This window comes from Pygocentrus nattereri, chromosome 1 (genome assembly GCF_015220715.1).
Source record: "Pygocentrus nattereri isolate fPygNat1 chromosome 1, fPygNat1.pri, whole genome shotgun sequence".
Classification (NCBI taxonomy): Eukaryota; Metazoa; Chordata; class Actinopteri; order Characiformes; family Serrasalmidae; genus Pygocentrus; species Pygocentrus nattereri.
In genome coordinates this window covers 22,960,837-22,978,336 of record NC_051211.1, presented here as the reverse complement: position 1 = coordinate 22,978,336, position 17,500 = coordinate 22,960,837, and the positions used below count along the sequence as shown (strand labels likewise).

The 17,500-nt window shown below is 41.3% G+C and overlaps 1 protein-coding gene across 1 annotated transcript in view; it reads left to right on the top strand.

The window, feature by feature from the left end:
* The window catches only part of kmt2ba (lysine (K)-specific methyltransferase 2Ba), a 42,423-nt gene extending 38,846 nt beyond the window's left edge, over positions 1–3,577 (top strand). The window contains exons 35-37 of the mRNA XM_017715370.2: positions 248–331; positions 706–835; positions 1,547–3,577. Coding sequence (XP_017570859.2) covers positions 248–331; positions 706–835; positions 1,547–1,822 — 490 coding nt within the window. The 3' untranslated portion in view covers positions 1,823–3,577. The remainder of the gene's footprint in view (positions 1–247; positions 332–705; positions 836–1,546) is intronic.
* Positions 3,578–17,500: the final 13,923 nt, after the last annotated feature.

Here is a 17,500-nt window from a genome sequence, read left to right as displayed (position 1 = left end):
ATGTAACTCCTCACTGTTTTGGTTGTCTTACCAATAATGGCTGGCAGTGTGTTTATATTGGTGGCGCGTTTTTTATTTTTTATTATTTTTATTTATTTATTTTTAGTATTATTCAGCTCTGTAAACAGAAACCTTAACCTGTTATGTACTTTCTTTTAATCTTCATTCATGATCTAAAATACACCTCTGATGTTAATGTCGGTGTCCTTTATATATTTATAAATTAATATCTTTTTTTTTTCCCCAGGCGTGCGACCAGTACAGAGTTACCGATGGCAATGAGGTTCCGGCACCTTGAGAAGACATCTAAAGAGGCTGTAGGAGTTTATAGGTAAAGAAGCCAAACTGCATGTTGCAAACTTTTAAAATAAACTGTGACTTTAAAATAACCTTCCAAATTTTGGGAGAAGAAGAAAATCCTAGTACCCACTGGCCTAGAAGCTAATGTATACACCTGTGGTACTAGCAAGCATTAGTGATATAGCACTAAACTCACCTGGTCACCACACTTTTCTTTCTTAAAGAAATAATTATTTGATGAAACAATAAATCAAACAGGCCCCAAACAAAAGAAGATACACTATCAAAAAGGGGGTTTTCCTGGGCTATAAGACGCGAATAAGCATGTTTGACAGATGTAGCGGTGGTTTAAACTTTCATTTTGGTCGTTTTAACAGTGCCCTCATGTGGTTTCCTTTATTTTAGGTCTGCCATTCATGGGCGTGGTCTTTTCTGCAAGAGGAACATAGAAGCTGGAGAGATGGTGATTGAGTATGCTGGTAATGTCATTCGTTCAGTCTTAACTGACAAGCGGGAGAAATACTACGACAGTAAGGTATGCTACATTGGTGATCTCATGAATATCCTTATTCTGATAGTAAGCTCTGTTTGAGTCGTTTCCTTCAGTCATCCTTCCAAACAGCTAAACCAGTGTTTATTTGAAGGTGATTTGATATTAAAATGCTTTCGCATCACCTAGCTAAAAACAGTTCAAGGAAAATGTTAGTCTTGTGGGGCCAGGGGTGATCTTTCAATGAGAAAACACATCTGCAAACAACTTCCTAAACATTTGGTGCTGGATTGCAGTGAAATCTGCCATAAAACCCACCCCCAGATTCCTCTGTAGGCAGAGCTTCCGAGATCTTATGTTTAATTTAACTGCATGTGTTTTGTTCTCTGCATACGAGAGACATGTCTATGTGCTGATTTGGAGATTTTTTGGGGGGGGGGGTTTTCAGCAATGTTACCTTCATTTCCATCCATGTGCAGGTGCCTCTGTTGGGCAATGTTGACGAGCACATCTTCACCCCATATTTTGTGCTCTCATTTCACAAGGAGATGGATTGATTTAGATGTGTCACACTTTATTCCCACCCTAACAAGTTTAATGTACCTCCTGCATTCAGCCCGTAATTTATGTTTGTCCCCAGACGTCCTCATTATGAGATCACTTCTTTCCCCATGAGGATAGGAAAATGTGACCTGTGTGTTTTATTCTTATATTCTTTTGCTTATTCCTGATATGTCTCTCCCTTTCTCTCCAAAGGGCATTGGCTGCTACATGTTTCGTATTGATGATTTTGATGTCGTGGATGCCACCATGCACGGCAATGCAGCACGTTTTATTAACCACTCATGTGAGCCCAACTGTTACTCGCGGGTCATTAACGTGGAAGGCCGGAAGCACATTGTCATATTTGCTTTGAGGAAGATGTACCGTGGGGAGGAGCTCACCTACGATTACAAGTTCCCCATTGAAGATGCCAGCAACAAGCTGCACTGTAACTGTGGAGCTAGACGATGTAGACGCTTTTTGAATTAGGATTTAAACATGGTTGGATTGAACTAGGACTTGAACATGGATGAAGGTACTCAGGGGCAAGATAGGAAATTAATAAAGGGAGGTAGGCAGTTGAATGCGGAAAGAAACATTTTAGCTTAAGTCAGTGATTCCCAAGGTTGAGAAATACTGGCTTCTGTGAACAACCATTTGTCTTTGTGATCAGCTCAACATATTGGCATACATGTGGGCCAGATGAAAACTTTTTGGGCCAAGGATCAGCACATCTAATGGACAGATTTTCCGGTTCCCCACTATCAGTCCTTAGAACTGTCGTCCTCCTAAAAATGTAAGTGGGTGGCTTTGAAATTTCATTTTTGATGGGACATGGAGTGAAATGGCCTTTCCCATTTTCATTGAGTGAAAAATCTTCAGCTTTGTACCTGATGTTTTCTTAATGGCTGCTTACAGCCATAGTGCAGTGCTTCAGTTCACTAGGGCTGCTAAGTGTAAAGCCAGCCTTGTGTGTTTTAAGGGTGTTTTTGCATTTTTGCTACTGATTCGGAAGAGCTCTGTAGAGAGTCCTCAATTAGCACCTTACCAGTATGGCTCTGTATTTATCAGAGTTGGATTATTATACTTTGTGGGACTTTGAGTGATGTTTTTTCAGTGAACAGAGGCTTCTGTGAATATATTTTAAATGATGGTGCTAATAAAAGCACCAGGATTTTTTTTCTGCTGCTTTTAAACTTCCAAACAGCTTTCTTTCTATTGTGATTACTGTGCAGTCAATTTGTGTGAGATTTATCTTCCAAAGTTTGGATTTCCTACAGCTTTCCCCATTTGGATACCTGTACAGAATTTTATTTTTTACCCTGTTCATTGCGTACCCCAACTATGCGCAGATAAAATTCTGTATGTATGGATGGGGAGGTGCTTCAAGGTCTGCTCTTGTCAATTTATTTTTATGTGTGTGTGTGTGTTCACATTTTCTTTTTCTCTTTTTTTTTTTTTTAATAATTCTGTCTAATTGTTATACATTTTTTTGCAGTTGAGAATTGACACCCAGAAGGTACATATATAGCATAAGCTTATTAAATCATTTGCCTGTCCTGCTTGTGTAATCACTGCAAGCTAACAATTTTGAAACACATCTGTTGTAATTGGACAAATCTTAAAAAAATTTACCTGAAGGAAATAACCATACTTCTTATAGCCATGTGTTTTTATTTGCTCTTTCTTTTGCAGCCAGTCAGACCAGGGACACTTTGCAGATCTACTACCTCAGTGACGCATGACCCATGATAGCTAGTGAAATATGAATGAACAGTAGCAAAACAATTGCTGCTGTTCTTCACTAGCGTTGAGTTTATGCAATTTGACTGCAGATTTTTTTTCTTTAGTTACAGTGGGCTTCAGGTCCTCCCTTGTGTGTTTGTAAATATTTTGTTTACTTAACAAGAAGAGTACGGATTGAGTCCCTAATTTAGCATGAGGAACTTGTCCATGTTATTTAGTGCGTCTTTGTATATAGTTGTACAAAAATTTCAGAACCTGTTAAAATTTTCTACGCACTTTTTTTATTTATGATGTTCTAAATGTAATAAAGATCCTAAAATTTTTCAACTAAACAGTTGAACGTAATTCAGTTACATGTGTGCGGTTGTATGCAAATGTTTGTTTTTCTGTTGGTTTTCAAGGTAAATACAGAAGTAAACAAACTTTTATAAAACGCAGTTAGTTTGTAGTTGTTCTTAAAGTGGGGAAAAAAATAAAATGTGTACCAGTTGTGGATTATTATGGGATATCCTGCATGTGCATTATGTTTGCTAACTGTAAGCCATTCCAAAAGCTTTAGTTTTAGTTTATATGGAATTTTCCAGGTAGGTTTTAGATCACTCTTATTTTAGACATCTTTTAGACTTCAGTTTCTTGACTGTCACGTTTGCTTTTCACTGATGCTTAGTGGTTCATCTACCTCTGCCATGTTCCCAGTGCTGCTGGCTGCCTCATAACCCCAAAAATCAGTGCTTACCCCTTAATAAGGTGTTCGTTTCATCGAATGCTGCTATTTTTTTCCTTCCAGCATACCATCAGAGACTGGCTAGCACTTGTTTTAAAATGCCTCTGGTTTACCAAGATCAGAGGTATCTTAAGGTCTGGCCTGATGTTATTTGGGCCATGGCTTCTGTTTTGGAGTGTGTGATAAATGACCAGGGATTGTACCATACATTGTAGTTTCTCATTTTACCTGATGATGGCGTTTAGTGAAGATCACAGCCATGAAACCCAAACTTGACGTTGAGACCCAGCGATCTCTGCGAGATGTGTTTGAATGCTTTCTTTCTGAATGTATGTCCCTCATATGACAAAAGACTAATGAATCTAATATCAGTCAACATGAAGCAGCATGGATGTTGCAATACATATTTGGGGGAGAGCAAAGTTATGCTCTGATGGCATCACCAAATTCTCAGATTGGACTGCCAGCAAGACACTTCGATTAACTACATGGTTGTGTTTTTGATGTTTTGAAAACTTATTTTTAATCTTTCGTGAATGTTTTGGCCCTCAAGTATTTTGATATGGTCCAATCTGGCCCTCTGGAAAAAGGTTTGGACACCATGTTTTTCATATTATTCATACTTCAAATGTTTACTTGCTGGTAAGGTTTCTTTCTGATGACCCTACCATACAGATTGTGTTTGTGCAAGTAATTCTGCACCAGCACCTGTGTCTTTGTGTCTTTAAGCCTTCTTGCAGGTCCTTTGCTGTGATATGGGAGTTTTGCTCGGCTTTTCTGTCTGGCATTAGAGTGGTACTATCTGAGGATTTTCTTGTTCTTCCAGATCTTGCCACTGTTCCACAATGCCCCTTAACTTGATGTCTTCTCATGGTCTTCCAATGGCCTTCTCATGCTTTGTATGCATCAGTGAGCTTCATTTCCAGATGGTCTGATTGTACGTTTTTTTTTTTTTGTCCTTGGAATTATCAACTGACTGATTCTTGACCAAACCTAATGAGTTAGTTTAGGCCTAGTAATGCAAGTTTTGAAACTGTACAACAAAAAATGTGTCCAAACTTGTACATGCCATAAATCTATAAAGTAACTACATAGTTTGCAGTTTCTTTACTTCATTACACACAAAGGAAAAAATATATCTTTGTTAAGGGTGTGTTTATGCTTTTGCACAAAGCTGTGTAGTGCATTTTCTAGTAGTTTGTAGCAAGTTTTGCAGAAATTTGGGTCCAAACGTCATGACTGAGGTAAGAGTGGTAATGTGGTAGTGGAGCCAGAAGAAGACACGGTGAGAACTTTTTTGTTACTTGACATGTAATATTCTGTAGAATATAAATAATAATAAATTAAATTTAAAAGCGCCTTTCTTGACACTCAAGGACACTGTAGAAAATGTAGGGTTTTTATATATATATATGTAAGTCAGTAAGTCAGTAAGTACAACAACAACAGAGAGAGTAGGCAAATTTGAACAGGTGAGTTTTAAGACTTGATTTGAAAAGAGTCAATGTTCCGGATGTCAGGGAGTTCCAGAGTTTGGGAGCAGAGCGGCTGAAAGCTCTGCACCCCATGGTAGTCAGACGAGCAGAAGGTACAGAGAGATGAATGGAGGGGAGGATCTGAGCGAGCGAGTAGAAGTTGTGATTTGGAGAAGATTTGACAGATAAGGGGGGGCAAGATTATGTATGGCCTTAAATGTGTGGAGGAGAATTTTGTATTCGATCCTATATTTAACAGGGAGCCAGTGGAGCTGTTGAAGGACAGGTGTAATGTGATGGAATGAAGGAGTTTTAGTGATAATACGGGCAGCTGCATTCTGAACCATCCATCCATCCATGCATTTTCCAAGCCGCTTCTCCGTCAGGGTCGCGGGGGGGGTGCTGGAGCCTATCCCAGCAGTCTTCGGGCGAAAGGCACGATACACCCTGGACAGGTCGCCCGTCCATCACAGGGCAGACACACAGACAGCCACTCACACCTAGGGGCAATTTAGCATGTCCAATCGGCCTGACTGCATGTCTTTGGACTGTGGGAGGAAACCGGAGAACCCGGAGGAAACCCACGCAGACACGGGGAGAACATGCAAACTCCACACAGAGAGGACCCTGGTCACCCGGCCGGGGAATCGAACCCAGACCCTCCTCGCTGTGAGGCGACAGCGCTACCCACCACGCCACCGTGCCGCCCACATTCTGAACCAGCTGAAGCTTATGGAGGGATTTATGAGGAAGGCCAAAGAGAAGAGAATTACAGTAGTCAATGCGGGATGTAACAAGACTATGAACTAGAATAGATGCAGTAAGGGGGGTGAGGGAAGGGCGTAGACGATTGATGTTACGCAGATGGAAATACGCAGACCGGGTTACATTGCTAATGTGAGAGCGGAAAGATAAACAGTTATCTAAGATGACACCCAAGCTCTTAACCTGAGGTGAGGGGGAGACTAATGTACTGTCAATTTGGATAGAGGAAATATCCACTTTTGATAATGTGGATTTGGAACCACAAAGCAAAATTTCTGTTTTATCACTGTTAAGTTTTAGGAAATTAGAGGTGAACCAGGATTTTATTTCAGATAAACAGTTGGAAAGGGAAGAGGGCGGGAACAAAGTACTTAGTTTGCTAGATAGATAGAGCTGGGTGTCATCTGCATAGCAGTGGAAATGGATGTTGAAAGAGCGAAAAATATTGCCAAGGGGCAGAAGGTAAATGATGAAAAGTAGGGGCCCCAGGACAGAGCCCTGGGGTACACCAGAAGAAACAGGGGAAGACTGAGACCTGAAGGATTTGAGTTGAATGAACTGAGTGCGGCCTGAGAGATAGGAATGAAACCAGTCGAGTGCGATATGATTAATGCCAATGGAAGATAGTCTGTTGAGGAGGATAGTATGAGAAATAGTGTCGAAGGCTGCGCTCAGATCTAGAAGAATGAGAATGGAAAATAAACCAGAATCAGCTGCCATGAGAAGGTCATTAGTGATCTTAAGAAGAGCCGTTTCTGTGCTATGTAGGGGGCAAAAACCAGACTGGAATTGTTCATAGAGACAATTTTCGGATAGGTAGGAATGAATTTGAGTAGCAATAAGTTTTTCAAGTATTTTGGAAATGAAAGGGAGGTTAGAAATCGGGCGAAGGTTGTTAAAGTTGTTGGGGTCTGAGCCAGGTTTGATCAGAATAGGAGTGATAGCAGCCGTTTTGAAGGGCGTAGGAACAATTCCACTAGTGAGTGAGGTATGAATAATGGCAGTTATGAGTGGGAGCAGAGGGGAAAGACCATATTTAACTAAGACTGTAGGGAAAGGATCAAGCTGACATGTAGAAGGTTTTGATTTGCTAATGAGATCAGAAATGACAGATGCATCTGGAAGCTGAAAACAGGAGAGAGACTGACTATGTGAAAGGGATAGAGAGAAGGAGAGAGGCTGTGGATCAGGACAGATGTTCTGGTGGATTTTATAAATTTTCTCACTAAAAAACGACATTAAAGCATTACAAGTATCAGTTGAGTAAAAGTGGGAAGGTAGGAAGGATTTGGGTTGGAAGAATTTGTTGACTAGATAGAACAGTGTTTTGGTGTTCCCTTCACTAGAGTTAATTAGACCAGAGTAATAGGAGGATTTAGTTTGAGCAATTACATCCTTATACTGCAATATGTGTGTTTTGTGCATTTCTTTGTGGATGGTAAGACCAGATTTTTTATAGAGTCGCTCGAGCTGACGAGCTTTAGCTTTCATTAGCCGTAGTTTAGGGGTGTACCAGGGGGCAGAATGAGTGAAGGAAACAGGGCGAGTTTTCACAGGAGCAAGAGAGTTGAGAATATAGGTTAAACTATTGTTATAGTGGTCAACAAGTTCATCAAGCGAAGATGAGCTGTCCAGTTTCAGAATATTGTCCAGGCTGGAGGTGAGGACATCCTTATCAATGTCTTTGATGTTCCTAAATGAGATGAGACGTGATGGCTTGGTTACGGAGAGACATAGTGTAATGTGAAATGAGAGGAGGAAATGATCAGTAACATGAACTTCATCAGCTGCACAATTTGATGGAGTGAGACCGGAACAACAGATTAAGTCCAGTGTATGTCCTTTTATGTGGGTAGGAAAATCGATGAATTGATTAAATCCAAAATTCTCCAGGCAGGATGAGTCTTTGGTGAGAGGGAGATTACTGCAGTCCATGTGGATATTGAAATCCCCCAGCAATATTACATTAGGTGAGAGAGTAGATAAATGAGTGAGTAGAGAGGCAAAATCAGTTAGGAAGTCATTATGTGGCTTAGGAGGACGGTAAACTGTAGCGATGATGGTAGGAGAGGGTCCAGGCACTTCACATGCTAAACATTCCAGAGAACTGAGAGCAGGCACAGATACAGGGAGGACTTTCCAATTCTCGCGGTGAAGTATCGCGAGACCTCCTCCGCGACCTACTCCACGGGGTTGACAAATGTAAACAAACCCAGGAGGAGCAGAGTCGTTGAGTCGTTAGGTTGTTGCCAGGTTTCAGTTAGACAAAGAAAGTCAAACTTGCGCTCAGTGAGGAGATCTTGAATGAGATGATATCATAGCATTTTACAGACTTTGTGACTTTGTATACTTTGTCAGAGTCCAGCAATGTTCTCTCTCTACAGTATGCATTCTGCAAATGTGCCATAAAACTTTATTCAGAATTCCCATATGGGAGTTAAAAAAAACTTTCTAGCAGTAACAGCTCTTTGGCTCTTTGGAGGACAATGGAAATGGGGTATCTGCATATTGCTTGTAGCTTTTCAGATGTTTCTCTGAACTTTACTATATTTTATTAGAGGCAGTTTTTTTTCTTTACCGTGTTTTAAGCCAGAAAATCCCATTCTAAAGCTGTGCTCTCCAACCCTGGTCCTGAAGAGTTTTGTTCCAGCCTGTATTCTGTAAACCACCCCTCTTACTTAACTCTAGTACATCTGAGCCAGCTGATTCGAGGACAAGGAAAGAGGTTGACTAGCTGGAGTAGTTGTGGGAAACTGATTGGAACTAGGCTCTGCAGGAAGGCAGCTCCCAAGCCACTACTGTTCTAGAGAGTACTGCGACTCTACTGTAGGAGAACCTGGGCAGAACGGGCTGAAAAAAAAAAAATTCATAAACACCTACCCTAAGTTTTTCTGTTTTTTTTTTTTCTTTGTCAGAATCTTTGTTTGTTAGGAAGAGACAGGAAGACGCTATGCTGTAGTAACGCAGACTTCAACGCGAACCCCCGGCAATATTGAGCAAGGCAGCAAGTCAGTAATCTATAAACCACATGGATTAGTTTTCTTAGCCAACACAGTTATAAAACAACTTTAAAAGCTATAAAATTTATATTAATAAACTACTCACTACCGGAAGTACACTGGAGGACGGTGAAGAAGATCTGGACAGTCTGCAAGCTTACATCGACGAGTGTTTCGACCGAGTCGTAATGGGAAAACCAACCAACACTCCGTCCAGCAACAAAGGAGCTCCATCCACCAAGAGGAGTCGCCCAGAAGATTCACCAGGGGCTTCTTCTCAGTCCAGCGAAGTGGCGGACATTTTGGAGTCCATTGATAAGAAGCTGTCCAGTTTCGACGCTCGCCTCTCCATTTTGGAAATTCTTCACAAGGAGTTTCAGGCTCTCCGGGAGTCGGTAGAGTTCAGCCAACAGCAGGTGGAAGCACTCGCTGTGGAGAACGCCGCTCTCAGAGAGTCGGTGAATTCCCTCACCAAGGGAATGACCCGGCTCTCGGAGGAGAATAAAAAAATCAGGGAAACCGTCAACTCGTGTTTTCGGGTCTACCGGAGAAATCGGAGGAAAACCCGGAAACGACAGTGAAAGAGTTCTTGCAATCCTACCTGAAGCTCCCGGAGGACACCGTTAAAACCATCAATTTCGATCGTGTTCACCGTATAGGAGCTAAGCGACCCGGGGCACACAGACCCAGACCAATCATAGCCAAATTCGAACGTTTCAAGCAGAAAGAGCTGGTGAAGAGCCGCGGACGGGAGCTGAGAGGAACGGACTTCAGCGTCAACGATCAGTTTCCTAAAGAGATCCTGGAGCGACGCAAAATCCTGTTCCCTCTCCGGAAAAAACATATTCAAGAAGGTTCACGAGCTATCATCGCGGTGGACAAACTCTATATAAACGGACAGCTCTATCGCGACCAGGAAACCACGCCATGGCTATACTGATCAGGTGACCTGTGTATACAAACGCCTTTTTTCTCTATCTTCTTTGTTTTGTTTTTTTTCTTTTTTTACATGTCTATATATAACAATTAATGCCGGTTTAGACAGCATAGTGGACTTTATGTTAAGTAATTATTATTATTTTTATTTTATTTTTATTTATTTATTTTTTTTTCTTTCTCTTTTATTTATTTATTTATTTATTTATTTTATTTATTTATTTATTTTTCTTCCCCTCATTCTTTTGCTATATTTGTCACTTTGGAGCACCCTTTCCTTTTCTTTTCTTTCTGCATCCAACATGTTTGCTACACAACACACTCAATGCTATACAGGACACACAACATGCAGTGTACACCCACATACACATCCACACACACACACATCTTCAGTGAGCACGCAACACTTTCTCGATTAATTTCAATATGAGCTCACTGAGGTTTGTTTCATGGAATGTGCGTGGAGTTGGTTCAAGGGAGAAGAAGGTGAAAATTATTAACCGGTTAAACGACTTACAGGCTGACATTGTGTTCCTACAGGAGACACATGTGTCCAGAACATCTGCACACACACTCTCCTCTTCACAGTTTCCTCATATGTACTCAGCCTGTTACAACTCTAAACAAAGAGGTGTAGCTATATTAATTAACAAAAGGATAAACTTCTCTATTAGAAACACGATGTCAGACCCCGAAGGCAGATTTATAATACTTAATCTATCTATTCAGAATATAGATTTATGTATTGCCAGTATATATGGACCAAATGTTGATGATCCCTCCTTCTTTCATACCTTCTTCACCTCACTTGCTGATCACTCTGACACCACACTTGTAATAGGAGGGGACTTCAACCTGGTACTTAATGCAGAGATTGACAGGCTTAGTACAGCAGTGAGTCAAAGAAACTGGCAGTCTGCAGACATTCTTAAACAATACATGAAGGATTTTGGTCTTTGCGATGCTTGGCGCTCACATCACCCCACTCTGAGAGATTATAGTTTTTTCTCACAAGTACATCACTCCCACTCCCGCTTGGATTACTTTTTAGTCAGTAGCTCCATGATGACGGAAATCACAGACACTCAGATACATCCTATCACTATTAGTGATCACGCACCTGTATCTGTGTCTCTGACACAGAAACGAGTTACACCACCAACTAGGAACTGGAGATTTAATACATCATTACTTAAAGAACAAGATTTCATTAATTATTTTAAACGAGAGTGGGCTATATACTTAGAACAAAATAATCTGCCGGAAATATCGCCATGTGTTCTATGGGAAGCAGGAAAGGCAGTAATGCGGGGTAAAATAATTTCTTACTGCGCACATAAGAAAAATAAAGAAAAAACACTTATATTAGAATTGGAACAGAAAATTAAATCTTTAGAAAATGCCTATGCTGCATCACCACAAGAAAATATAATTAACAGCCTGAGGAAACTTAAATTGGAATTAAATGAAATACTTGATAAGAAGACACAATTTATGTTGCAGAGGTTGCGTCTGGAAAACTTTGAACATGGAAATAAATCTGGAAAATTCCTGGCCAATCAGTTAAAACTGAATAAAGAAAAAATAGCTATTCACTCTATTAAAGACTCGGTCGGTAATATTACTCATGACCCACAACAAATAAATAACTCCTTTAAAGACTTTTATGAAGCCTTATACTCATCACAGATTAATCCATCTGATGCTGAAATTGAAGAATTTCTTAATGATATAAATCTACCTAAATTAAATGAGGATCAGATTACAGCTCTTGATTCACCGTTTTCATCATCTGAATTCTATAAGGCAATACAGCACCTTCCAAATAATAAAGCCCCAGGCCCAGACGGTTTCCCAGCAGAGTTCTATAAAGAATTCTGGCCTGTGTTAGAACCTACTTTTTTCAGGATGGTGACTCAAATCAAGAATAACCACACAATCTCTCCAAACATGAACTCGGCCAACATTAGCCTGCTTCTTAAACCAGGCAAAGACCCAACACTTCCATCTAGCTATCGCCCAATCTCTCTTATTAATGTAGACCTTAAAATTATTTGCAAAGTTCTCGCAAGAAGATTAGAAAAAATCACTCCATATATTATACATTCGGACCAAACAGGTTTTATCAAGGGCCGGCACTCGGCCGATAACACACGCCGACTAATAAATATAATAGACTACTGTTCCATTAACAAATTAGAAAAAATAGTAGTCTCTTTAGATGCAGAGAAAGCATTCGACAGGGTAAATTGGACATTTCTGTTAGCAGTTCTACATAAATTTGGATTTGGCCCATCCTTTATAAACTGGATCGAAACATTATACAGTTCTCCAAATGCACGGGTTAGGACAAATGATCTTATTTCACAAAGCTTCAGTCTGCAGAGGGGAACTAGACAAGGTTGCCCACTCTCTCCCTCAATGTTTATCATCTTCATTGAGCCACTAGCAGCAAAAATCAGACAGAATGTAAACATCAAAGGAATCCAAACAGAAAATACAGACCATAAAATAAGCCTTTATGCTGATGATGTATTACTTTTCCTCGGGAACTCACAAACCGCTCTTCTAAAGACAATCACACTTATAGATAAGTTCTCATCTGTATCAGATTACTCCATTAATTGGAGTAAATCAACAGTTTTGCCTCTGAATTGTAAATTTCAGAACATCATACCTACATCACTACAGTCGGGCAACATTAGATATCTAGGTATAAATTTTTCTCCCAGGCTGTTAGATCTGGTACGACTGAACCATATTCCTTTACTAAAAACAATAGAGGACGATCTCACACGTTGGAACTCTCTACCTATATCTCTCATGGGGAGAGTTGCCACAATAAAAATGATGATTCTGCCTAAAGTAAATTATCTGTTCTTAATGATCCCTAATAAACCTTCTATTGCTTGGTTTAAGTCGCTAGACTCAAATATATCTAAATTTTTATGGAAAAGTAAAACATCTAGAATAAGCTTGAAGACTTTACAAAAGCTAAAATGCAGCGGTGGTCTAGAACTACCAAATTTTTATCACTATTTTTTAGCCAATAGACTACAGTATGTTTCAAGGTGGATGAAATCAAACCGTTCAGACAGCCCATGGCTGGATCTGGAACAAACACTCTGTGGGAAATTGAAAATATCTGACTTACCTCTCATTAGCTCCAGCATTAAACATTACAATTGCTTTAAAAGCCTTACAATAAGCACCACCCTGATAGCCTGGTGGGAATTCTTAAAGATGGCTAAGTCTTCACTAATCCCTTGTAAATTAACACCCATTTGGAACAATCCCGATATATGTCGGAAAAAGACAGTACTGAATTTTTCAGAATGGCAAGAAAAAGGAATAAATAATTTAGAACATGTTATTCATGATGGGACCTTTATTTCATTTGAAGATCTTATTTTAAAATATGAAATTAGCAGTAGCAAATTTCTGGAATATCACCAATTGAGGTCCATCATACAGGCAAGATTTAATCTAAGTAATCTAAATCTAGAAATCCCTGTGTGGATAACCTCTATACCCCTAAACTGTTATCAAAAATATACAAATTATTATTAAAAATTAATGATTCAATATCCCTTCCAATTACAAAATGGGAGAGAGATCTTTCCATCATCCCGGATGAAAATTTCTGGACACAGATATGTCTAAATACTTTTAAAATGACTAAAAATCCAAATTTACAACTTATACAATACAAAACTCTCCATAGAATACATTATACAGGGCACAGAATGTTCCAAATGGGCCTCAGAGAAACAAATATATGCACTAACTGTACAGGTAATTATATTGAAAATTATATGCATGCTATATGGTCTTGCATGCCTGTTCAGAGATTTTGGCAGACAATATGTGAAGACTTATCCACATGGTTCCATTGTGATATCCAAGTCTCACCAAAACTGTGCATTTTAGGTGATATAAGTGAATTAAACATAGAAACGAATATATCACATATAGTTCTTACTGCCTTATGCATCGCCAAGAAAACTATCCTCATGAAGTGGAAATCAAAAAATGATTTATGTATAACTCACTACAGAAACCTACTTCTAGACCACATTAGTCTGGGAAGAATGTCTGCTACCACTAAAAATCAATTGACTACATTTGAATCCCTCTGGTCCCCACTGATCAGCTCCATCACGTGATGGGGGTAACCGGCTGTAGTCTTGTCTTGTGGTGTACCCAGCAGGTGGCTGGGGGTGGGCTGGGGGATTTGGGTGTCTGATGGCTCTTAGACTGGAGATGGGGGCTGACGCTCTGCGGTTTCTGTGTGCGGGCCCTGTTGTTGATGGTGGGGGGCCTGGATGTGTGCGCTCACGGTCTTGGGGTGGGGACCTGGGGACCCGTGGGGGTGGGTGCTGGCCCCGTCCGGGGGGCTGGCCTCCTCTGTGTGGGCCGGGGTGTGGGATCTGGGGCCTTGGCGCCTGGGGTCGCCCGTCCCCCGTTTGGGCTCCTCCCTGCGCTGGAGGGGTCTGTGCCCCCCTGGGCGCACCGTCGGGTGGTGGGGGGTCTGGGGCGCGCCGGGGTGTCTGTCTGGCATTCCAGGATTCTGGATGCCTCCTGGGAGGAGGGGTGGGGCACTCAAGTAGGGGGACAACCACATAGGGCCGGTTGGTTCTGGACCCAGGACCACTGTGTTTGCGTATATATGGGTGTGTGTGAAGTTTGTGCGGGTGAGTGTGTTTGTGTTGGTATGTATGTGTGTGTGTTTGTATTGTAATTGTGAGTATGTGTATTGTCATTGTGAGTATGTGTATTGTAATTGTGAGTATGTGTATGTGTGATAATTGTTGTCTCTTGTGTGCATGTGGGTGTGTATGTTTTGTGCTGTGTCAGCTGTGTGTGCAGGCGCCGGCCCGGAGCGCGGTGGTGTCCTGGGGTCGTGGCCGCTTCGGGCCTTCCCTGCGCCGCGGCCGGGTGTAGGAAACCGGGGTGCCTAGTGAGCTAGCGCCAGCTGGCTCTCTTCCTCCGAGGGGTAGTTCTCTGCCTCTCGGTCTTTCTTATTCTGACCCTTCCCCTCCTCCCACTCAGTCAAACATCACACTACACATGGGGGTTCTGGGGGAGGGGGGCCCATGCTACAGTGAGTAGGGCCACCTACCTGGCTCTGCTCGCTGTAATGCGTGATGTCCCACTCCTCCCCTTTTTTCCCCCCTTACAATGACACATTTCATGACACAGTACAGTACACACAGGGCTTTGGGGGGCAGGTGTCACTCAGTGGATGGTGGGTGGCGCTGCTGATGTGACCTCACTTATCTGCTCACTGCTACCTGCCCCTCAATTTTATTTACACATTAGACATTGAGGGCCTTGGGGGGCAGCGTGGCAGTGTGCTGTTATTCAGTACTACATTGCCTCTGTCCCTCCAATTTTAATTGCACTGTAGCTCACACACATTCTTTTCATTTCACACACATATTGAGTGTGTGGGGGGGGGTCGGCCGGTCTCGGGCGCCTGGGCCCTCGGGGGCCGCATGCTCAGCTCATGCTGGGGATGTTGGCCTGCCGGGGGGGTGGGCTGCTCATTGCCTCTGGCTCTCCGGTCACTTGCCCTTTGTCTGTGGGCGCTCTGTCTGGGGCCTCCATTCTTTGTCCCCTGGGGCGTGCACACGGTGGCCGTCGGAGCGTGTGGCCTCAGGTCTCCTGAGTTCCTGATGGGCTGTGGATGGTCCGGGTCCCCCGGGTCCTTCCCTATCTGTCTCTGGACCACGGGGGCATGGTTGCGGCTTCTTGCCCTCATTGCTGAGCACATTCCATGACACATGACACGTGAACGCGTATACACACATATACACATTGCTGCAAACAGTAGAATTGTGTGTGGTGGGTGGGTGTATATGTATAGAGGCATATGTATAGATATGTAAACATGTGTATGTATGTAGCACCAAATAGTAGAATTATGTCTGGGTGTATATACAGTGGGTTGCAAAAGTATTCAGCCCCCTTGAACTTTTCAACCTTTTGCCACATTTCAGGCTTCAAACATAAAGATATGAAATTGTAATTTTTTGTGAAGAATCAACAACAAGTGGGACACAATTGTGAAGTGGAACGAAATTTATTGGATATTTTAAACTTTTTTTAGAAATAAAAAACTGAAAAGTGGGGCGAGAAAAACGTCCCTCTTGTGCATCAGTGCAGCTGCCACATCATTGTGATCAGACATCATTGTTATTAGTTGTATTGCGAGGGAAATCCGATTAGTGCAGCCAAACTGAGGTGTATCTGTAAAAATGTGATGGGAATCGCATTTTAAACCACCTCCAAATGTGGGTAGGATCTGTTTTCCAAGAACACAGCCTTTGATATGCAGTCCTATCGCAGACTTAATGCATGAAATGGACTTCCCCAGAAAGTATTCTGACAATCATTTAACACAGGTGTTCTGTCAAGTTGACGATGAAGTCAGCAAAAACAGATAAGGCATCTGCCACAGTGGAAAAGGGCTTTATACATGTTAATGTAGGTTTGTCAATTGTCATAATGGGCATATGTAATTGTCATGAAGCTTTATGAACGCAACCTAGAGTAACGTGTTATCAGACTAACCAGAAAATTTAAGAATACACTATTTCTATTCTATTTTGAGGTCATATAATTTAATGCTGTCACAGATCAAGAGTGTGGAAGACGAATGTTCACAAACCTGCTCATGAATTGAGGTCAATCACAGGTCCTCCCTGTTACCATGCATCACAATTGACAATCCACCCGAATCCAGGCAGCATCAAACAACTGAATTGTGGTCATTCATGAGAGAATGTGAGCGTGCGGTGTCGTGTAGTCTTTAGAAAAGGAAAATTAGATTTCTGCCAGTTACTTCAAATTCTGTTGTCATACATTCTCCAGTCTTGTTATTCAGGTGTATAGGCCATGTAAAAGTATGTAAATGCTGCCCCAACTTGATAGCACTTACAATACAATTTAGGTAAGAGACCTACAGCTAGGGTCACATTCAGAACTAATTGAAATAGTCCAAGAACAGAACAGAGGTTTTAGTCAAATTCCTTTAGTTGCTTTAGTCACTTAAAACTACCCCAAAAAATAGCACTTACCAAATAGTAATGAAAGGTCAGCGCCACTGTTAGGGTATCAATTGCGACATCAATTCCAGCTATATTGTAAAAAGTTTCGAAGCCATATTAAACAAAGTTATTCTGATTTCCATACCTCATTGGATATTGTCATAGAAGTGAATCTTGCCAGAGATGGTTGCTGTGAGATACATTTTCTGAGTTGTCCTCATTTTAAATGTTCAGAAACCTTTGAATGAATTGAGATTTGTAACAACTCCTCCCCTTTCAAATCCCATTGTGACATGAGTATTGACCTATGTTGCAAAAACTCCATCTCAATGTTTCAGACATTTTCACCTAGACAGACAATTTGTATGCAAATTACTGTCTTCAGTCTAAGGCAGAGTTTTAAAGTTTCTTTCTAAATACTTTGTCATATGAAAGCAATATAGGCTTAATTGCACAGCAGCAACCTCTAC